This window comes from Actinia tenebrosa, unplaced genomic scaffold (assembly GCF_029948245.1).
Source record: "Actinia tenebrosa isolate PJP-AT-01 unplaced genomic scaffold, QUT_ActTen_1.0 PGA_scaffold3__52_contigs__length_22856419, whole genome shotgun sequence".
NCBI classification, from domain to species: domain Eukaryota; kingdom Metazoa; phylum Cnidaria; class Anthozoa; order Actiniaria; family Actiniidae; genus Actinia; species Actinia tenebrosa.
The window spans coordinates 13,643,488-13,667,151 of record NW_028292580.1 but is presented as its reverse complement, the minus strand read 5'-3'; the positions used below and the strand labels follow the sequence as shown (position 1 = coordinate 13,667,151).

Sequence of the window (23,664 nt, the reverse complement as noted above, 5' to 3'; positions counted from 1 at the left end):
TTTGAAATTTGATTGACCAAAGCCTAGGACCTTGAAAGGGGAGGTATGTTTTTCTACCAATCTTAGTTAAGCCATTTCTTGAAAAACTAAACTAGCTAAGTGCTAAACATTACTTCGTACTCCTACCTAAAAGATGGGGGAAAGGGGGGTTTGAATCAAACCACCACTAGTGATGGGTCTGATCTGTTTCATGGATTAATATCCCTCATTCCAAAATAACCATTGATATTATCTAACTTTTAATAAACGTAATCATTTGGCAAATGGTTCTTGATACTAGTTATGCTATTTGTTGACAAGAGACTATAAGCTTAATGAATTTAAAAGACATTTATTGTATGTGTTGGAACACTAAAACCACAGAAAAAAGAACTTAGATTAAAACATGCTAGCGCTCCAAAAGTACACAGTCAGTCAAAATTAGGTTAAGAAAGTTTTTTTTATCGAAAATAATTGTTAAATATTTGCCCCCAAAATATGTAAGCATTTCATTTGTAAGAGAAAGCACTGAAACCTAGTCTTACTTACCTTCTGGATGAGAAATCCCCAAATATCTTTCTATGAATCTATTTCATTTCTTCACTCGAAACTGTCCCTTGTGAAAGATGGGAATTGGATTTTTGTAGTTTTGGGTACCCTGTGGAAAGAGCGGGAAATGTCTACACAGGAAGCCCACGTAATGAAACGAATTCCAACGATTATATTTATTATTCTCTTTATAAAACAACTTTATTAATGCTAAAAATTACACCTTTATTGTTGCTTAGAACGGGCAACAGCCACTTTATTCAAAAGACATAATAAAGATGTACCATTTGTCTATACTATCTAATGTTATATACAGCGATCATGAACGATAATACTCCATAGAAAATGAACTGATCTAGCTACAACTTGAAATGCACAAAAATATTAAAGTAGCTCTTTTATCACTGTTGGTAATTGGAATCCAATAATATCGTCCCAGTCGTAGCATTTATCAATGTGTTTCATTTATATTTTATACAACTATAATTGCTCAAATCTGCGCAATACTTCCAAATGAATGTATATACGGTTTCCATTTGTATCCAGGTCCTGTTTGTCTTACGTTTGTTCCTTGAATGGTATTTATGCTGCAAATAAAGAAAAAAAGCGTCTTTCATTTACATGGTTTCACAATGTTTCGAAGAGCGCGCGCATGCATAACCACCTCATGTTTGTGCGCACCCCATTATGAGTAATCAAAAAGTTGCAATACTTACGATCACATCCATACAGCTCCACTCTCATACAAATGCCTTTTTCCCATGATCGCGGATTAATTCGTACGTAACGCGCAACAATCGGACTCTTGAGGTTGTTGTGGTGAACAGTAAAGGAATCTACATTGCCGTCGAAGATCTGAAGAGATAATAATTAATAAAATAATAATAAATATAAATAATTTTTTAAAAACATCACGAATGACGCAAACATTCTGAACAAAATAGAATGCTTTTTAGAATTAATACGGAAATTTTTAAAATTTGTCTTTAAGTTTTGTAAAATTAAAACGTAAAACGTATAATACCGTATTTTTTTTAGTTCGGCGTTTTTGGTCACACGAAATGGTTTTAAATTAAAATGGCGGAATTTTTGTAATTTGTGTCCCTGTCCCGCCCCCCTCCCCCCTTCGGAGAATCCCGGCTACGCCCCTGAATTTACCATTAAGTCCGGTACACCAACATGACTTCTACTCAAACAATCAGCTATATTACGCCCAACGGCTGAAATTTTGACCAACCTTTTCGGTTCCATTAGCACCATATGTTTGGAATTTCTTCCCATCCATGCTGTAGAGGACAGCAAATGTCTTGACATGCTTGCCAGGCTGCTCTAAAGCACCCTGAGTAGCTATTCTGGTTAACTTTGTTTTCTCGCCTAAATCTATTTGCAGATACTGGTTTTCATCGTTTTCTTGGGAACACCAAGAGTCTGTTGCGGTGAAGTTAGCTAGTTTACTTGATGCTGTGATATCCCCGTCGTCTAGACCTCCTGTTTGTACGCCTAGTGCCTCGTAACATGGGGCGGCTAAGAGTTATAGAAACAATCTCTTGTAAATGTAAGATTTTGATTTGCGCACGCGCACAGATAGGTATTTTAAGGTGCGGTAATAAGCCTTTTCATAGTTTAAGAATCGATTCCGCTGCGCATGGGATTTTATCCCGAATTTCTCACCTTCTTTTGTCTAAACCTTCTTTTGTTCTTAATTAAACAAAAGAAGGTGAAAAATTCGGGAAAAAATCGCATGCGCAGTGGAATCGATTCTTAAACTATGAAAAGGCTTATACGGACAACAAAATCGCGCCAAGGTTACAGAGCATGCGCGCAATTGTTGCTAGTATTACCACTCCCCCGCGCGCGCTTTGTTGGGTAAAGTATAGAAACTTTCTATCTCCTCTTTGCAAAGATAATCCATTTGTTGATAAACGAGCATCGTTTTCTCTGCAACTTGCAACGCAGCAATATTAATACGCAAAAAGTTAATGCAATTTTTTGTTGCTTGTATTACCGCACCTTTAAGTATGAGTATTCGCGTGCTTGTGCATGATGGTTGCTCCATTTAACCAAACTCTAATAAATGCCGCCGTATATATCTAATACAATAAATGATAGGTTTCTTCAGCCAATACATGATTGAAAAATAATCAGTCCACTCTCTTGTTTACTTAATCGAAATCATCTCGGAAAATGAAAATGACTGGCGCGTGCGCTATACATATGAAACTGAATGATCGTTTCAACTCGTCGCCACATACATTAGAAAATGTATTCAATGCAGTTGTCTTTCTTTTTCAATTCCATTCACTATAGTGCATGGCTATTAAATCGCGTTTTACGTAATACTAAATTCGATTAAATAAACTTAAATAAATGAGAATGAAAAGTTACTAAAATAGCAGGTGTTGTTTAGTGATATATTATATAGCTTTTTTGCTTACGTTTTGGAGCCTCTTTCTTTTCTGCCGTCACAGCCATCAAGCACCATAATCCAGCAATTAACGGCAGAATTTTATGAAAAACTGCCATATCGCACTGTTTTAGAGAGACTTGTCGAAAAAATATAATTTTCGTGAGTGCGCCTCAATTCTTTGCGTTGGTCCCTAAAATGAAATATAACAAGCATTGTCTTAGTATTTATTTAGAGTACATGTCTGAATATTGCTGTCATGAGATAATTTCCATGTTAATGGCGCGCTCATAAGGGTCAGAGAATGTCTTCATTTAAAATGTCTTCATTTTCGAAATTTAATCAATTATTGACCAAGATCAATTTTGATGTGGATCTTGTGCAAAAAGACATGATGACAGCATACTTAGGTGAATAATATCCCTAACACAGCTCATGATCCACCCTCCCTTGTACTGAGATAAGATGATATTAAGAACGTTTTACAGTTTGGCAAGTAAATCCCCCCCCCCCGAATCATGGTACTGATTTTTTAATGGATTCAATTTAGTCCACACGCAGTGAATTTGTAATGATTCGTTACCACGCACTTACGACAAATATTTATAAATCATTTTTTCCGAAGGAAACTCTCAGCACTTAGATGTTGCTCAGCTATGAAAACGTCACACTATAGCTACAGGAGTCCATGGATTACTGCCTCAAGTTTGAGATGATGGGAATTCAAAGATATTTGGACGTCAAGAAAAGAGGACCGCACTGTATTCTAAACACCATAATCCCCCCCACACACACACGCAAAACTCTATATTTAACTGGCATTGTATTCGTGGAAGAGCACTGTGAACATAGGTAATAGAAATTAACTGTCTTCTTACGTCAAGTGTCACTGGTCAACTATGTAAATTTATTTCGCATTTATGTGATATCGATTTCAAAAACTAAATGCAAAGTCCAATTTCCCTGCTTGCGCAAAGAGATCCTTTCAGTTCTGCCATCCGTTTTGGCACCAGCCCAATCTGTGTCGAGTTCAAATTCGGCCGGGAAATCCATAGGAGATCAGGATAAGTTGGTCCCATTTTGTATCTGTTTTAGCCAGCACAGTTGACACAAATGAATCCAAAGGAGATCCGGAAAAATTGATTATATTTTTGATTTTGTTTCAACCAACGACTCGCGCAAGCAGTCAGGTAAAAGTAGTGCATAATTTTTGACTTCGAGTCCTGCGCAATACAGTTCTAAAGATGGTCTTGAAAATACTCCGTTACCATATTCTCGCATTTTATAAAAAAACAAGAGTAAGGAATTGAAAAATCGATCCTATTTAGGATAAAGTTAAGCTGATTTATCAATCACATAACTGAGATTTCTCTGCATTACATTAAGGTCAAACTATAGTACATTGATTGTCCTCATGCATCCGTCCACGCGCGCACTCTTGTTGCAGTTCAAAAATGATTTGACTTCCAACAAGATAAACACCTGTTGCAGATTGCATGTAATGAAAACAAAATGAAAAATTTTGATATTCATTTTTAATCTGGTCTTTTCTATCCATAAGTCGAGGATACTTTAAAGAGCTAATAAATAGCTATAGTGCTAAATAAAGGAAACAACTTAATAAAGGTCTATTTTGTAATACCATTAAATGATCTGAGTGGCTGCATGTGACTGGAAGACAAAACGATGACCATGACAAGACTAATAGATTTTTGTAGTGTGTGTGTGAGTGTGTTTTTTCACTGAGCTAGCATCTTGTCGTTATTCACCATCTCATAGTAGCATAACTCTTAAAGAAAAAGCTTACAAAAACCCTGAAGTAGTTCTTCATGAGCTATAAGGTACAATCGGACTAAAAATGTTTATAAACTACTCCAAGAACCCAGCTTATAATAGCTTTGAAAATTTTACCAAACGAAACCTTACGAAAAGCCTTATTCACTACACATAGCTTCAAGAGTGAGCAAAACTTCAGTTTATATAAATGCTTATATTCTATATTTATATTGATTACTTTCAAATCAAAAACGCAAAGACAGCAGACGAGAGAATGAAACTAAAACATAAAAAAATTGCGTCCTGCCAGTAGCAGGGAATAAATAACCACTTTGTGGACATTTCCCTCTAATGAGTTCTTTACAATTTATCAAACTCACCTCTTGTCCTTTGGTGACTTTTATCAAGATATAATCTCTCAATTTAGACGGATAATTCTCCCATCCAGCTGATCTAAACCTTCCTGCTTAAGGAAGACCAGGCTATGAATAATTAAGGACGAGAACGGATCATTTCTTCTTGGCCAAACTACCTGTTGAAAGCAGTGAAAAACAAGTTTGGAGTTGGTGGGCTATTGTTTCATTGACTTGAATTACTCGTTATTGGACGCGCTTCATGCTTTAGTCGACCTGAGTTTCGATTTGCATTGTCTGGATCACCGGATTTTGTACCATGTAAAGGAATAAAATATGCGGGAAAACGATAGACTCCGCTTCCTTTTTTCTTGAATTACAAATTCATACGTTTGATTCCATATCTTATTTATTGACTCCCACCCGATCTTACCATAAGGAACTACAACACCAAAATCTAATATGTTTTCAAACGCAACCAGAAGCATGGATAAATGGAAGAAAAAACAAAAGAAAATATTAATTGAATGAAAAATTGGATGGGAGAAATGGATAGACTTTTACTGGACCTTGTTCATTTACCCACACACTATTAAACCCTAGTGTAGAGAAAAACAATTAAAACAAGAATAAATTGATGATAAATGTCAAATTAATAAATATGGACGAACAGATTGACGAATGAGATGGGATGGGATGGATTGGGATGGATTGGGATGGGAGGGGAGATAGATGGATAGACGGATGGATAGATCACCGCATGCGCATTATACTGATTTTTAAATCTTAGCTCTCCTTCCCTCATCGCATATTACGCTAAAACATTTAAGTGGCACTCCCGCTAAGAGCGGTCCGGTGAATTTGGGTTCGCAAAATCGATTCTCTTTATTTTTTGTGAGTGAAAAGCCTTTGGTATACATAAACTAAAAATAAAGTTTTTTTTTTGAAATTATATTTTTGGGCTTCGTTACACGCCAAAATATATTTTGCCCGTGTCTGGCTATTTGGAGAGCTCACTCGAGGTAGAATTTAGGTAGAATTAAGAGAGCTGCCGACTCAAAACTATTATGTATTTCCAAATTTTAGCTACGCTGTTAACTTCAGATACTTTTCATCTACTCTTCAAAGAAGATTGAAAGTATTTGGTTGAAACATAAATTTATTGGACTGCCTAAAGCACATCCCTGTTTCGAGCTTTCATCGAGGCGTCAAAAATGCACTAAAAATATGATGTAAAATTTCGAAAAGGGGACCTCAAACTGAGCTAAATTATACTTGGCTTTCAAAATATACTCTTATTTTTACAGGATCAGAAGTGAAACCTGCGGGTATCGAGCTGGTTTTGTCGCGAGCGAAAATTTATCGAAGTCCGTGATCGACAAAATTTGCATATTTCTAACAAATTACGCTGTCGAATTTACATGCGCTTAAAATGATATACGGTAATTCTGGCTAGAAATGTGCCTTAAAATCAGATAACAAATGTCTGAGCTAGTGAAAAATGAAAAGTAAAAAGAGTCTTATCGAAAAATATCATTGTATTTTCTTGAATTTTGCTTACTATTAGACTGTGTTTGCGCGGTGCTTAATAAGAGTTTGAATGTCACGCAACGCACTGGCACATCCGGCGACAATACATAGATTCTGCCTTGTTTTTTTTTTTTTTGTGTGTTTTTTTTGCTAATATGGTCGTAAACTTCAAAAAAAGAATTCAAAACATCGGCTTAGTTTTATCAAAGTATGGACTAGTTTATTTATCACCTTATGAGTGCGTGACAAGAGAAAGGGGAGGGAAATGACCCAAAAGTTTTCCTCCCTCCGCCAAAATCAACTTCGAAATTCCAATATCATCATGAAACACGGGCCATAGGTTTTTTATTCTTTTTAGGCACTGACTATAAGTGTACCCTGCGTGAATCCCAAAGTAACTGTGCGAGAGAAAAGTCCTGCTGCATGAAGGCTACCCTCGTGAAACAAGGTCAGTATCGTAGGGCTCCATGGGAATCGCCCAATAAAATTAAAAACTTAAAAAAAATTATCCTGTTGAAGTGCAACGAAACCTGTCTTACAGTGAGATAGCTTTGAAATTAGGGGTTGATCATTATCTTTCACAATAGTTACAATTATCATAAATATTCAAAAAACATGTGATCACCATAAATCATCCTACCCCCTCCCCGACAGCGATAAATAATGGCCGCTTAACGTTTATTACTTCATCTTGAACAGCTGCAATCCTTCGCCATGTCACTAATTTTGGTAAGCAGAGTAGCTTTCGTATCTCTGGACTTGTAAGCCAGCTCAAAATGTTCACAGATACTTTTCAAAGTTTTAACGTTGAATTTTGATAACGAGTTTGATTTGACGTAAGCACAAATGTCGTAACCGTCATAGGTAACAGGGTGTTCCACGCCCAGCTGACTCAATACATCTTTCATTTGTTCATCTCGAATTTCCTCTTCTTGGTATTCTAGCTCCTCTTCCAGCAAATCATCGTCACTGTCTTCTTGCATCGCTTGCTGCTTCCTTCTTGATGCAGATAACCGAGAAAAGAAGGACTTTACTTGCACCTTGGTTAGCCATTCTTCTCTGGTAAACTTTCTTAATCCGTCATCGTTTCTGACTTTTCTCATTTCTTTTGAGACTTCGGCGGGATCGGCTTTTCTTCCTGTAACACCTGCATCAAACTTTGCTGTTAGATACGCTTTTACTTTATCAGAGAACTTCTTACTACTCCTGGGCTTTTGCAAAGCCCACCCAACTTTCTCCAAGGAACTATCATCGGACATAATAGTTTCGTTGAAGGCTTGCTTTTTCTCAACTTTGTCGGATAGAGTTGAAAACTTGAGCGCCCACTCCCTGCGTAGCTGGTCATATAAATTTTCCTGTTTTTTTACGGCCGTGGTATTATGCTGTCCAAAGTTCATGTGATCTTGCAGCTCATCCCAAGTCGTGAAAGATAAGGAGCAACAGGGCTCTTTACATTCAAGTAAGACCTCTTCGTCTGTGTCGCTGGTAGGTATATCCTGCGACCGTTTCATCAGCCTCCGTTCCATTCTAAAAAAACCCTTGATCTCCCACTACGCTTAGTGTAACGTCAGACTGATACTGTACGTTTAACTCTGACCATGTAACAACTTTCCCTGAGCCTATGCCGTACGCCTTGGACATGCAAAGGTCTTTCTTGTCATATGAGAAGTTGTGGAATGCGCTAAAGTTGTTGATTCGGTTGACCTTAATTTCCTGCGGGGCGATATCTCCGAGGTCGCATACAGCTGCTGTTGTTCCCTTGACCGGTCTCGCTCTTAGGGCTTCATACATATCTGACGATGACATGATGTCATGACCCTCATCACAGTATCTTCTCATCGCACCTTTCAGGGGGCTGATTATCCTATCACATATATCTTTTCCGTACTGTGGTTCGGAAAAGTCGTACCTATAAATACATAAAAGAAAAAATAAGAAAAACTATTCAAAATGTAGAAGTCCTCAGTTTCTTTATACCAAAAATGCACTAATCCATTTATGCAGCGCAGGTACTCAAAAACTTAGGTCTTTTAACATTTAAATTAATTGTATACTGTTTTTCCAAAAGCGTGTGAGAAAAGTCAGATGTATTATAAAATCGATAAGAAATCCTCCTTAGCTTTCTAGCTGATATCTTATTAGCTAGTTTTACGCATTTGCAAGAAATAGAAAAAAATAGTTTGTCATGTATCTGTTAATGAGAATGTAATCACTTACGAAACGAGTACCATGCATATTATGCCGCAAAAAAAAAGTGTTCGGTCTAAACACGTTTTTGTTTTGTCTACCTTATTATTTGTATTCCAGTATTCTTGACAAGGTCCTTTAAAGCAGCAACCAAATTGTTATTATGGTAGCAGCCAGCACCATCTGATCGTAAGTAGGCCTTGTTGATATGCGGCTGAGTTTGTTTCAATGTATTTAGAAGGTGAGTTAGAATTGCGCTAACAGTGTAGCAGTCCTGAGAACAGTTGTCCAGAAGGTGTACATAGGAGGCAATCTGCAGGTCATTAGTGGTACTGGATTTGGAGACGACGCAACTCACATGCCAACTCATTCCGCGCATGCCGTACCACTCGCACTGTTTCTCTCGATACTTTATTTGGGTGAATTTCATAGCCCAGTCCATCAAGATGAAGACAGCGTCCTGTGGTAACGATTTCAACACATCTTTCTTGGCCACATCTTGGTTCTCCGCTCTCAATATATGTGCCTTCCACTGTAGAATCATATCTAGTGCTTGACGGGCATCACGTAGAAGGTCTTGTTGCTGCTCTTCACTGTAAAAATCCAATTCCGATGATTGAATTTGCGTCAAAACGGAAAGCAATGTAGTCTTCAAAGCTTCGCAACTGTCGCAAGTCACACAGTGTTCATGATCGCACGACTTCTTTAACTCCGAGCATTTGATGTCACTGAGGGCATGTTGTCGGCAGTGGTCAGCGCAAGAGCTCGTGTCTTCCCTACAGTGTGCTCTGTATTCCGTCTTAAGATAACGCTTTCCTGACTTTAGGTTCTTTCGGACGTTATCGCACCAGTCGTGCTTTGCGCCGATATTCTCCAATATTTCGATGACTTTGTGCATCGTCTCAAAACTATCAGCACCACTAGCGGCGATGTTGTCTAGGCCTTGGAGAGACTTTCTTTGTGAGGCTTCGCGAACTTTCAATATTCTGTACAGCGTGGAGGTTCCCAGAGGTTGAAATTCTTCCTCTCTGCACTGTTTGAGATAAAGCTCAATCATAGTTGATCTGCCTACTCTTCACACGACATTCGGCATCACCAGCTGCTCACCAGATTCTAGTTTAAGCTTTCTTATGCCATACGCCACATCCTGATAGAAATAGGGCTGGTCTATATATGACAGAAAGTGGCTGAGCTTCGTTACATCGATTCGTACTCTGTGGAAGGTCTTTTTCTCAACTGCCATGCCAACACCAACAGCTTTTGCATGTGCTCTGGCCTTCTTAATCTGACGATCACTCAGTTTCTCGAATGAAGAGTGAATGTTCTTCAGGTCATCAGATGAATATTTGGATGCGTAAATGCTCAAAATCTGCGTTTTGAGATTTTTCGTTGGCGCATGTTTATACGCAGTAGTGAGTAACTCGATTTCACTGTCTGTGCTCAATGATCGTTTAAACGATGTGAGGAGTTGTTCACTAGCATTTGGGGCGATGACTTTACATATGGCCTGACATGCCTCATTGACCATTTCTTCACACAACATCTTTTCTCTTTTTGTAGCCACTTTCCATTCGGATTTAAGCCTGAATGTAAGTGGTTCAATGGCCTTCAGATCAGATAAAGCAGCGATATGAGCCATTGCGTCATTGTATACTTGAAGTGTATTTTGCTGGTCAGGCTCTTCATCTGAGTTGTCTTCATATTCCTGTGCGCGCCAATGTCCAGGTGTCCACTTAGGGTCCGCTAACTGACTTGATACTACAGGAGTTCCTGGAGGAAATTCTGCCATTGCTTGCATTGCGCTTTGTTTGCTTTTCCTAAAAATCCAACACAGAGACAAACGTTTAATATTAAACGTGAAATACGAATGGAAGAGAATCGAAACTTCCAATAGTTGAGTGAAAAACTGCCGGTTTTGATCATTGCGAATAACCCGCTATTTCGACCTTTTTGTATATCCATTTATTTGACCGATTAGTAGGTTTACACTAAAACAATTAGACCCGCAGCCCTTATGGTTTACGAGTCAATAGCCTTCTGCCTAATGGGCTATCGACTCGTAGACCATTCAGGCTGCGGGCCTAGTCGTTAAGTTTTATACGTTCAGTCTTGGACCAAAAAAAAATATCAAAGGTTAATCTGCAGGATGGAACATGCTGGTGAGTTACAGTTAACGAGCATACCTTGGTAAAAGAAGAGCTGCCGGTTTGTCTTGGTTATCTTCTGTAGCTTGGTCCTCGAGTAGCCATTTCCACTCTTGCTTCAGAAAAACCACCCCCCAATAGGTTTGAAAATCGTACATTCTTTTTTCCCTTTCCCTTTTTTGTGAAAGATAGTTATTTTCACTTCTATTGATTTCATAGTTTTTCTTTAATGAGAATGCAATTTATTGTTTTGCACCCCAGCACCAGATTTCATTAATTCATGCGGGATTCCTGTGGAAATGGCGCTACTCGTACCGGTGCAATCTCGTACCCAGAGCCTGCGTTTTTGATCGGAAGTAAACACAGAACTCTGTTTGAAAGCAGGTTTGAAAGTATGATTTTCATTGATTATGTTTCACTTCCGGAAAGCTGCGCATGCGCCAAAAATGGATTATGCCAGAGCCCTCGTTTTTCGCCGCAGGCCGAAAGAAACGCACGCAGGCTCTGGGTACGAGATTGGCACCGGTGGCATGCACTGCTAATGCGCCGCCTCTCACCAATGCGGCCCGAGTTCGAGTCCTGCCGATCCCGATGTCGTATGTGAGTAGAGTTGATTGTTGGTTCTCTCCTGTGCTTCGAGGGTTTTTCTCCGAGTTCTCCGGTTTTCTTCCCTCCTCAAAAATCAAACTCTAAATTCTAATTCGATCTCCGGGCTATCACTTAGTTTGGAGCCTAGCTCTGTTGTTATTGTCCCACGCTGTGATACAACAGCTAAAGCTAGTAGATATTACGCCACTGCTAAGTGTAAAATGTCAAAAGTCAGTCTTAGCTGAACTGCAGGTGCACGAACCTTAAAAAAACTGAACTAAATAAATCAAAATTAATTTAAAATAAAAGAGGAAAGTACTCACGTGACCCTATAGGAATAATGACGCCAAAGACCTCATTTACTTCCTTGACCATTCTTAAGGTAAAGGCTCGATCACCTTTGGCCCTCTCATGTTTTCCCTTGTGCTGGGGATGCTGGCATACCGTTCTTTCTCTCCAGTAGAGACCAAGATTGCTACGATGTCTCGGGCACACTAACATTTTCTCTATTTGCTGTGCTGTTATATTTAGAAATCCCGCTCGCAACAAAATCAATTCGCATTCCGTGACATGTTCCTTGGACAAGTGAAACCTTCTTAAGTGAGCTGAAACATCCCGCTGGCAACTGCTTAGAAATTCCAGCTCAAATTGACCCATAAATTCTCCACATCCACCTTTGTCTTTGAAGGACATAAAGCAAGCCATACTTGTTGGTGATCTTTATTTCACACTTATAGTAACTCGGGGAATATTCGGGACGTTTGGCGTCACCTGTCATTCACATTTTTTCCCCTTTCCCTTGTCACGCACTCATAAGGTGATAAATAAACTAGTCCATACTTTGATAAAACTAAGCCGATGTTTTGAATTCTTTTTTTGAAGTTTACGACCATATTAGCAAAAAAAACACACACAAAAAAAAACAAGGCAGAATCTATGTATTGTCGCCGGATGTGCCAGTGCGTTGCGTGACATTCAAACTCTTATTAAGCACCGCGCAAACACAGTCTAATAGTAAGCAAAATTCAAGAAAATACAATGATATTTTTCGATAAGACTCTTTTTACTTTTCATTTTTCACTAGCTCAGACATTTGTTATCTGATTTTAAGGCACATTTCTAGCCAGAATTACCGTATATCATTTTAAGCGCATGTAAATTCGACAGCGTAATTTGTTAGAAATATGCAAATTTTGTCGATCACGGACTTCGATAAATTTTCGCTCGCGACAAAACCAGCTCGATACCCGCAGGTTTCACTTCTGATCCTGTAAAAATAAGAGTATATTTTGAAAGCCAAGTATAATTTAGCTCAGTTTGAGGTCCCCTTTTCGAAATTTTACATCATATTTTTAGTGCATTTTTGACGCCTCGATGAAAGCTCGAAACAGGGATGTGCTTTAGGCAGTCCAATAAATTTATGTTTCAACCAAATACTTTCAATCTTCTTTGAAGAGTAGATGAAAAGTATCTGAAGTTAACAGCGTAGCTAAAATTTGGAAATACATAATAGTTTTGAGTCGGCAGCTCTCTTAATTCTACCTAAATTCTACCTCGAGTGAGCTCTCCAAATAGCCAGACACGGGCAAAATATATTTTGGCGTGTAACGAAGCCCAAAAATATAATTTCAAAAAAAAAACTTTATTTTTAGTTTATGTATACCAAAGGCTTTTCACTCACAAAAAATAAAGAGAATCGATTTTGCGAACCCAAATTCACCGGACCGCTCTTAGCGGGAGTGCTACTTAAATTGCCTCTCTTAATTCAAAATTTTTGAGCGTAATAGAATAAGATGAAAAAGCCCAAAAATTGGGAAGAGGATGAGTTGAAACCTAATTAAAAGATTATTTTATACTTTCAAAAGTAGGTCACTTGAACAGAAGGAAACAAATGAGCATGATCAAGAATAGTAGAGAGCGACGTTCAAGGCTAAAAAAGCTGAGGGCAACTACGTATACGTTCCCTCCTATCACCTCCCTTTCTCCTCGCTTTTGCCACTTTTTGTATAGAAATGATTACTTGTAATGTTATGAAGAATAAAATACCTTTTAAAGTGAACTGATCAATGTCCTAACCGAGAAACCATTTAAAATCTACTGTGGACGAGCCCCCTTACGTTGCTATGGTAACTGACTTATATGTCGAGTGACCCCAACCCTTGGTGCCTTGCACAGGGTGTCGACCGATATAGCAAGGAATAGTTCTGTACTTGGAATAAAAAACCGTGTTTATTGATAAAAATCCACTCTTTCGAAGCTTCAAGGTAAGCCTTCCTACTATAAGTTGAAACTAAATGAACTAAGGTGGCTTTGGTTCTTCTTGGTTGAGCTGGCGATGATTTTAAATTCGAATTTTATGCCCTAAATATTGCTTCCAAAACACCTCCTCCCTCTCAACAAACATAGGTCCTAAACTGTAACCTTTCATCCTTCTACAGAGACGTGCAGAATCATCATTGATATTTCTTTACCTGTTCTATTCATATCATAATCTAAGTCCTTGCTGGTGGCTGAACTAAACTTAAGCTTAAACTATATTTTGTTGTGTACAAACAGCTGTTTATAGGTTTTGAAAATATGCTCCTTAACTCATAAGAAAACTTTAAGCTTATAGCTCAATTTGCTGAGCTTATCTATTTTTCCACAAGTATTTTCTGTTGTTTATAAGATGCCATCGACAGAATGTTTATTTTGTTGCTCAGATTTTGTTATCTAAGCTTATGACTTTATACCAAGTCTTATTATGCCCAGGGGACCCGGAAAAAAATTAAAAGAGCAATCAGGTTGATCTAAAGTGTTAAAACTGAAGCTTATAACAATCCCAATTCATTGAACTTTACACCTTAATGACATTTTTCTCAGGCCTTTGTGCTAAGACTGTGAAGTAAATTTTATGAATTTATCCGGTGTGTTCTGTACTTGAACAATTGATTTCTCAAGTGAACACTTGAAAGGACGTACGCAATTAAATAATTGTAAGGAGAGAAAACATACTAGAATTAAACATGCCCCCAGTCAGATTCGTAATTTCTTGTAATTTCCTTTTTTATGTGTTTGTATATTTTTTATAATATTTAGAAAGACACAGTACGTTGTGGTTTTCAGTGTCATTTCCTTATGCTATCTGCAACAAGTGCATGCCATATTACATATACCAATATATATAATATAGAGGATATTACATGGGCACGTGGAGATACGAAATTTATCTTCAAGTGCTGAAAAGATCTCTCATGAGTGAGAGATTTTCAACACGAGAAGATAAATTTCGTATCTCTGCAAGCACCCATGTAATATTCTGTTTATATAGAGGATATTACATAGCCGCACGGAGATACGACTTTTACCTTCCAGTGTTCAATTGATACACGTGTATCTCACATGTGAGATATCTAAATTGAACACGAGAAGATAGAATTCGTATCTCCAAGCGGCCATGTAATGTTCTGTTTATATAGATATAGAAACTTGAATAAAACAAAAGCTCAAAAATTCTTTATTTCTTTATTCTTTATTGTCAACAGCAATATCTTCACGTGTGAAAGATATGGTATCTTCCACTGGTGAAAGATATCAAGTTTTCGACACTAGAGAAAACCTGGTATTTCATTGATATCTATATAATAATATATTATATATACCAATGAGGTCACCACTGTGTTCTGTTCTTTGGGCCAGGTGATTTTGCTTCTCTCAGCCAGAACGAATTAGACAATCAGTGAACACTTTGTTCGTAGCTCAATATTTCATAGTTCAAGGTTTTCATAAACTCAATAAACAACAGCTTTTACTCGAAAATAAAGAAAATAAAACTTATACACAGAAAGAATCCCCAAATATCTTTCCTTTTATGAATAGTATTTTTCATCGTTGGTGGTGGAAAAAATTTCGTTTTGATGAGAAATAATTGAAAATACTTGGGAATTTATGCTTAATAAACAATACATTGCATGCTGAGATTCCAAATCACCTGATGAGATAGCACAATTGTAACCAAAGAGAGTGGGTGTACATATGTGAAGGGGTCACCATTCACCTCTATGTATAGATACATGATAAAAGAAGTCCATTCTACAAAAAAAAAAAACGCAGTCAAAGCCTGCATGTGGCTACTGCCATTTTCAACCATTTTCATCTTTCCTTTTATGAATAGTATTTTTCATTGTTGGTGGCAGAAAATATTTCATTTTGATGAGAAATAATTGAAAATACTTGGAAATCTTTGCTTTGATAAACAATACATTGTATGCTGAGATTCAAAATCACCTGATGAGATAGCACAATTGTAACCAAAGAGAGTGTGTGTACATATGTGAAGGGGTCACCATTTACCTCTATGTATAGATATATAATAAAAGAAGTCCATTCTACAAAAAATATGCAGTCAAAGCCAGCATGTGGCTACTGCCATTTTCAACATCATGAAGATTTTGACTGGTGATGTCATATATTATGTCACATGATTAAAAGATGTGTCAGCAGTGTTTAGCAAAGTATGTCTGTCCAAGTTTGACTCACATTGATCACATATTTATAGAGCAAAATTACAGTTTTTTATGTGTCCACGTGACTGGTGACGTCATGTCACATGATGGCACTGTGTGTAAGCAATGTCTGGCAATGTATGTCTGTCCAAGTTTAATAATAATAATAATAATAATAATAATAATAATAATAATAACTTTAATTCTTATAAAGCCCATTACACCTGTCTCAATGGTCTTAACAAATAGTTAGAAAATTTGAAAATAAAATAAAAATTAATTAATTAATTAATCAAAAAATGTTGATAAAATCATATAAAAAGAAATATCGAGAAACAGGCGATGTAGATCCCTTACCAAATAAATTATCATTTGACGATAAAGTATTATTGGAAACTATTGTTCAGACCAAGGGATTAACTTCTATTCAGGAAATTAAAGAACAATTCATTGGTTTTGCTGACTGTGGAGGACTGTCTAACCCCACGATATCGAGAAATATATGAAGAGTTTGAAGCGCCAAACATCAAAGTTTGAGGCACCAAACGTCAAAGTTTGAGGCACCAAAAGTTAACTTACCACCCCCTATTAGTGGCGGTTTTCTTTAGAAGTGTTTCCACTTAGGTGAAAGCGACGATATTTTTGTTCCCCTTTATCTGCTTCCATCCTTTTTATTTACAGTAACCCCCTGAATTGAATGTTCACTTTATTTCCAGAGACAGATCTTAAGTTTTTAAATAGACTAGGAATACAAAGCAAAGGTCAGTGTTGCAGTATATAAACATTTTTATTATATCATATTTTATTTATTTCATTAATTACCAATGAAATATCTATTTTTCTCTATTTCGAAAAATTGATATCTTCACACGTGAAAATAACATGTTATTTTCACGTGTGAAAATAACACCATTGCGATGGCTATTCAAAAATACACGGAAAGGATTGCCTGAAAAAGCCAAAGCATACTTCATTGATAATTATATAATAAACAGAATATTACATGTCCGCTTGGAGATAGGAATTTTATCTTCTCGTGTTGAAAATCTTTTCAACACTCGAGGATAAAATTCGTATCTCTGCACGCCCATGTAATATCCTCTATGTATTCATGACAAGCTTTACCCTGTTCAAAAATGGTTAGAAGTTTGATTGCGTCATTCAATAATATATGAGACATGACTGTGGTTAAAGCGTGTGATGATCCTTATTATCAAATTATTATATCATCCTTACTATGAGAAATATACCTTTTCTAGTAGCTTAGTCAATCATGACATGCAAATATTTTGCAATATAGTCCTTTGAAATAGACCATGGATATAATATGAGTAAGTTGAACATATGTAATAGATAAACATAGTATGCATATACTTATTTTTACCTTGTTCAACTTAATGCATATTGATCTACTCTATTATATATCCATCATTTATGCTTTATATACTGAAGCAGCTAGAACTAGTTTAATCACTAGGTTCGGGGTTCGTGCTACTCCTTAAACTCCTTGAAAACTCCTTGAATTTAATTCACATTTTCAAGGGCACTTGAAAAGCTCTTGAATCTTATGATTTTAGCGAAAATCCTTGAAAACTCCTTGGATTTTTGCTTTGATCATTACTTGCATGGTTCTGAAATAGATCTAGTCAGAAAGATTGGAAAATCTGAAAGTCAGCCATGTGCAACCACCATGTAAAACCTTGGCATAGTTAGCTGAACATACTCCTTGAAAATTCTTTTTTGGGTCCTTGTATAGTAGTATAGGGAATGGGGGTTCCAGCGCAATCTCAACACGGGCAAGACCCGTGTCAAAAATCCACCTACGGAAACAACCCCACTCAAGTGTGGTTGGGGGCAACAGCGCAAATATGTTAGTCTATATATGGAGTGCGAAGAATGTAAGAGAACTTTTAAGAAAGAAGCGGATTTGAAAAAGCATTTGAAAATGAAGACGAAGTGTATGAGCAGTTATGATTGTGGATGTGGTAAGAAGTTTGAGACTAAGGTTAAATTGTTTTGGCATTGTCAGGACTGTGAGTACGACTACGACGACCTAAAAAGTGCTTGGTATTAGGTATAAAATATTTCCTATTATATAGATGGAATCCCAAAGCAACTTCAGCACGGTGTCAATACCCGGTAACGGTGAGATTGACGTTAGACAGTTTTGGCGTCAGTCAGAAAGGAAGGTTAAAAGGACTCTCCGAAAAGGTATAGAAGAATTAGGAGCCCTGAAAGCGAGCATAATGGTAGAAGTAAGTTTGTCAAAAGACGAGGTAATGACGACAGCAATGTTGCGATCAAAGTCGTTAGTGATATTAGAATCCACGAATCTGGATAGGTCACTCAGTGAAGCCTTAGAAGCAATAATGGAGTCGCTGTCTAACTACACGAAAGAAGGATCGGGTTGGACAGTAGAGGAGGTTGAAGGAATAGAGATAAGTATAGCCAGGTACGTACCCATACGAGGGGGGAGTTACGTACCGCTACCAACGTGGGTAGAAAGGAAGAAGGCTATTGTAAACGTGAAGAATGAAGACAATCGATGCTTTATGTGGGCAATTAGGTCTGCACTGTATCCAGCAGAGAAGGATCCCTGTAGGACAAGTAAGTATCCCACAGATGATTTAGAGTGGGATGGTGTGGAATTTCCCATGCAGTTGATAGACATCCCCATATTTGAGGAAATAAACGATCTAGCAATTAACGTTTACGGAGTCAGAGAGCAGACGATAGTACCGTTAGTTCTGTCAAAAAGTAAAGGAGAGCGCGTACATTTATTCTACCACGGCGGACACTACTCATGGGTTAAACACATTAGCAGACTATTCTACAGACATACTAAGCACAAAGGCAAAAAGTACTTCTGTGACTGCTGCTTGCTGTCATTTACATCCTTAAATACCCTAAAGAAACACGATGAGATCTGCCGCGGAGTCGAAGAAGTGGCGCAACGGATCCAGATGCCCACCAACAAAGAGCTTTCATACGCAGACCATCAAAAGCAGATGCAAGTGCCTTACGTGATATATGCAGACTTCGAAGCGTTGATAACTAAGGAAGAGCAGAAACGTGGCGCCACGAATAAGGTAGGATTACACGAGATCTGCTCCTTTGGTTACATAGTAGTCAGATCAGACGGTAAAGCAAACCCTCCTGTGATTTACCGAGGTAAGAACGCAGCTAATGAGTTTCTAGAAGCATTGCGAGAAGAGGAGGGGGAGATTAGAGAACAATTAAGACGTCCAAAGAAGATGGAATTTACCAAAGAGAACCAGGAGGCTTTTAACAAGGCAAAAAAATGCCACATTTGTCAACATACGCTTCTTCAGTTTGGAAGACGAGCCAAGAAAGCGTGGGATGAAGATGGAAAGTATCTAGGAGAAGCTCATTTTAAATGCGGGAAGTATGCTAAGAAAGGTGAGAAGCCGGGAAAGCCCTCCACGCACTGCATTCACTGCCACAAAGCATTTGTTGAGGATTTCTATGTGGATAAGGTTAGGGATCACTGCCACATCACGGGTAAATACAGAGGAGCGGCTCATTGGAAATGCAATATAAACTTCAAAGTAAATCCAGATATGGAGATTCCGGTGTTCTTTCACAACCTCCGCGGTTACGACTCCCATTTGCTACTACAAGGAACAGACGGCTCCGACGTCAAATGCATACCCAACAACAAAGAGCGCTACATGTCCGTAACTGTGGGTAAGCTAAAGTTCTTAGATTCGCAGCAGTTTATGGCGGACTCCTTAGCAAACCTCGTAAAGTATAACACCAACTTTCCCATTTCCAGTCAATACGGCGCGGAAAGGAAAGGAGTCTACCCATACGAATACATGGACTCCTGGGATCGATTCAAAGAACCCCTACCACCCAAAGATCGCTTCTACAGCACCCTAAACGAGTCCGGTATAAAGGATGAGGAGTACCAGCATGCGTTAGACGTGTGGGAAAAGTACTCCTGTGAGAACATGGGTGACTACCACGACATCTACCTAAGGTCTGACGTAGTGCTGCTTGCAGATGTTTTCCAAAGCTTCAGAAAGATGGCTATGGAATATTACGGATTGGATCCCGCTAATTTCTACACGGCTCCTGGGCTCAGCTGGAGTGCTTTGTTAAAGAAGACAAATGCGCAGTTGGATCTCCTAACGGAGTACGACATGTATCGGTTTATGGAAGACGGTATTCGTGGCGGCGTATGCGGACCCAGCCGACGTTACGCCCGCGCAAACAACCCCTTAGTAGAGCACGACCCAGAGAAACCAACCACATACATTTACTACCTGGATGCGAATAACCTTTATGGTTGGGCAATGTCACAGTACCTACCTGTGAGAGACTTCGAATGGGATCCAGTGAAGCCGATAGACTTCTACATGCAGGTAGGAAAGGAGGAAGACAAGGGTTACGTCTTAGAAGTGGATCTGGAGTACCCAGAGCGCCTGCACGACGAACACAATGAGTTCCCCTTAGCACCAGAAGCGATAGAGATACCATTTAAGCAGCTAAGTCCGCTGCAAAAGCAAATGTGCCCTGGTTACAAACCGTACAGGAAACTAACTATGAACCTGATGGATAAGAAGAAGTATGTGGTACATTACCGCAACCTGCAGTTCTACGTGCGACACGGAATGCGCGTAGAGAAGATCCACAGAGTCCTAAAATTCACGCAGGAACCCTGGATGCGCCCCTACATTGACTTTAACACGCAAAAGCGTACCGCAGCGAAAAATGACTTCGAGAAAAACCTCTTCAAACTGATGAACAACAGCGTGTTCGGAAAGACAATGGAGAACATCCGCAAGCGCGTAAGCGTAAAAATAGTCAGCACCAAAGAGGAAGCAGAAGCATACGTGTCACAGCCAGGCTTCGTTAGATACGTAGAAATGCTGAACTTCTACGTGATTCACATGAAAAAGGCAAACCTCTTACTAAACAAGCCCGTTTACACAGGCTTTACGGTGCTGGATCTATCGAAGCTGCTTATGTACGAGTTCTACTACGATAAGCTTAAGCCAAAGTACGGAGACCGCTGTCGCCTCCTGTACACAGACACCGACTCCCTAATTCTAGAAGTGCAAACGGAAGACGTTTACAAAGACTGCCTCCCCGACATAGACGAGTACGACACCAGCGGTTACCCGAAGGAGCACTTCCTTTACTCTGCGAAGAATAAGAAGGTAATTGGGAAGATGAAAGACGAAATGTTAGGAAAACCCATCGTGGAATACGTGGGTCTGAAACCAAAGATGTACAGCGTGCTAAAGTTAGACGGCGTAGAAAAGAAAGCTAAAGGCGTAAAAAAGTACGTGGTTAAGAAGGACATTACGCACGAGTCCTACCTCAACGTATTACGAACACGCAAGGAACAGCGGCATAAGATGAACAGCCTGCGCAGCTATGGTCATCAGATACATAACGTCACGCAGGAGAAGGTGTCACTGTCTGCATTTGACGGTAAGCGATGGATGTGTGATGACGGAGTGCATACGATAGCATTCGGACATCACACGATAAGCAGTTCTTCCATGACGAACCCACGTGTGGGGCCATCGTGAAGATAATACAAGATGGGCTGACCCTTCTTAGCTATTACGCTTCGGATCTGGTAAGTTTCCAAAGACCAATTAGGATCCGTAGCTCTTTTGGATCCTCCTTCTAATTCACCCGGCTCATAGAGATATCGGACCGTGACATTACCTAATTTCTTTTCATGGGGGAAGACCACCCTCGAACTTCTGACGAAGGACTTGTGTTCCACGTGTTTCTTTTTTATGGCATCCTTGGGTTTCATTCCCGTAGCCCTGGCCGCCTCGTTGTTCAAAGCCGCGACGACCTGGGGGAGCCTCTGAGTCCATTCCCTGTTGCGTTTGGATGGATCTTCCAGCTCTTTCCAATACTGGTACCCAAAGAGACGCTCAGCCAAGGTTTTATTAAATCTTTCGACGATGCTCTGACCCCTGTGGTACTCAGCTTTGGCTCTCCTAATTTTAGTGTCGTGGTCTTTCAGGGTCTTAGTAACCACGCCCATGAACTCCGTTCCCGCATCCACTTGCAGCAGCTTAGGCCATTTCAAGACGCGCTTATAAATCCTACCTAGGGCTTCTGCGACTTCCCCAGAATCCTTGCTGGTTATAGGTTCGGCGTCCTTGTATCTGCTTGCGATATCAACTACGGTCAAAGCGTACCTATAGGTCTTTCTTCTCACCTTGTCATGTGGTAAGAAGAGCAAATCCGCCTGATGAACTTCATTGGGGGTATTTACGGTGAAGCTGGGCCTGGGAATGTACTTAGGCACGGGAAGATAAACCTGCCAGAGGGTTTGTTTTTTCAACCAGTTCTTAGCTGTTTCGTCTGATACCCTGGCCGCGGTCGCGAGTTTCTTGATAGCTGACGCTCCTCTCCAATAGCCTTCCGGCCCATAGTAAATCCTTTTAAGTTTGTCCTCTACGCGGCCCATTATATGAATTCCAAAACAAGATTGATCTTACGTCCGTTAAAATCCACCGTCTTTCCGTCCACCTTAATGGCGATGTTTATGCTTTCTACCAAATTAGACAAGTCATAGCTCAAAGAAATGGGAGTGTATTCTACTGGGTCAAATGGATTACCTTGGGGCAGAAACTTGGACATAAGAGAAGACTTTTCTCCATTGTTGTAACTATGGACTAAATCGCAATAGACTTCGTAAGAGGATGCGACTTTCCATTTCACATCATATGTACTGCCGCTATTTATCGTGGTACTAGTAAGACCTAGGAGTTCTACCAATGAACTGTCCTTTAGATTGGCGCTCCCATTATTTTTCTTGAATGTCATTTCATGGGGCAATCCTGTGGTAAGAGTGTATCCATGCTTCGCTAGCTCCTTAGCCAGTGTTATAGGGGTGTAATGGGAATCTGGTATTTTTGGTTTGGTGCCGGAAGTTCCGATGACAAAGCCATTAATTAAATTATACCAAGAATTGTACAAAGAGCAACTAACCAACCGAACCCTTTCCGCGCGGATGGGAGGATTCAAATACGTGGTAAAGTCATTCTTGTCGCTTTCCAAAAAGACGATCATTATATTAGATACGCCAAAGCCACGCCTCCGGCCAGCCCTGCAACTCCTACAAATACCAGCTCATTGTCTTTTTGTTTCTTAGAAGGCTGGTAGTAATTCTTGAACTGAGGCTTCTTTAACACCACTGTGGGGTGCGCTTGCGCATAAAGTTTGAAGGCGTAGTCTGTGTTTTCGAAGTTCTTATCCGCCTGCATTTTGTCTTGGTAGTTCTTATCCAACCAATCCCTGTAAGCTTGTCTTTTTTCATTCCAAGCCGCCACGTCCCGCTGATATTTCTCCAGCGCTAAGTCGTGCCTTTTTCTTTCGGCGGCACCGCTTTTATCACCTCTGACTAATCTATCCAAATACTGACCACCATAATTAGCTCCCGTAAATGCTAAAGCTGCAATGACTCCACCTGCGACTAAGCTAACCATTATACATTAGGTAGGTACTTTTCCTTCCGTAGATAATCCTTTACCATGATAGCCCCGCCTACGGCAGCGGTCATCTTAGCAAAGTTAGCGAAGCTCTTGCTTGGGTCTTCAGTAAAGTCTTCTTTGAGCACTTTCTTACCTACCCAACCAATACCCGCAACGATGGAAGTAATGATAGCTGCC

The 23,664-nt window shown here is 39.3% G+C and overlaps 2 protein-coding genes and 1 pseudogene across 3 annotated transcripts in view; 1 reads left to right on the top strand and 2 right to left on the bottom strand.

The window, feature by feature from the left end:
* Positions 1-689: 689 nt before the first annotated feature.
* LOC116297874 (lactadherin) lies at positions 690-13,619 on the bottom strand. The gene is made up of 6 exons (XM_031706186.2): positions 13,557-13,619; positions 5,089-5,240; positions 2,964-3,125; positions 1,766-2,052; positions 1,245-1,383; positions 690-1,115 (listed from the first exon to the last, which is right to left on the bottom strand). Exons 3-6 carry the CDS (start codon positions 3,049-3,051, stop codon positions 1,111-1,113), a joined length of 519 nt encoding a protein of 172 aa, XP_031562046.1. The 5' UTR covers positions 3,052-3,125; positions 5,089-5,240; positions 13,557-13,619; the 3' UTR covers positions 690-1,110.
* On the bottom strand, positions 7,223-12,215 carry LOC148908704 (uncharacterized; annotated as a pseudogene).
* Positions 13,620-13,650: 31 nt separating the features above from the next.
* LOC116297875 (protein SSUH2 homolog) overlaps positions 13,651-23,664 on the top strand; it is a 29,835-nt gene continuing 19,821 nt past the window's right edge. For both annotated transcript variants that reach the window (XM_031706187.2, XM_089035609.1), the window contains exons 1-2: positions 13,651-13,774; positions 16,711-16,755. The gene's annotated coding sequence lies outside the window, so the exon portion shown is untranslated. The remainder of the gene's footprint in view (positions 13,775-16,710; positions 16,756-23,664) is intronic.

What these genes read in the sequence shown, in the direction of transcription:
- LOC116297874 (XM_031706186.2), bottom strand. Translation starts at nt 3,051, where the DNA reads ATGGCAGTTTTTCATAAAATTCTGCCGTTAATTGCTGGATTATGGTGC. An exon ending in AAAGAAAGAGGCTCCAAAAC is followed by an intron (nt 2,053 to 2,963) that starts GTAAGCAAAAAA and finishes TATAACTCTTAG; the next exon opens with CCGCCCCATGTTACGAGGCA. An exon ending in GTGCTAATGGAACCGAAAAG is followed by an intron (nt 1,384 to 1,765) that starts GTTGGTCAAAAT and finishes TTATCTCTTCAG; the next exon opens with ATCTTCGACGGCAATGTAGA.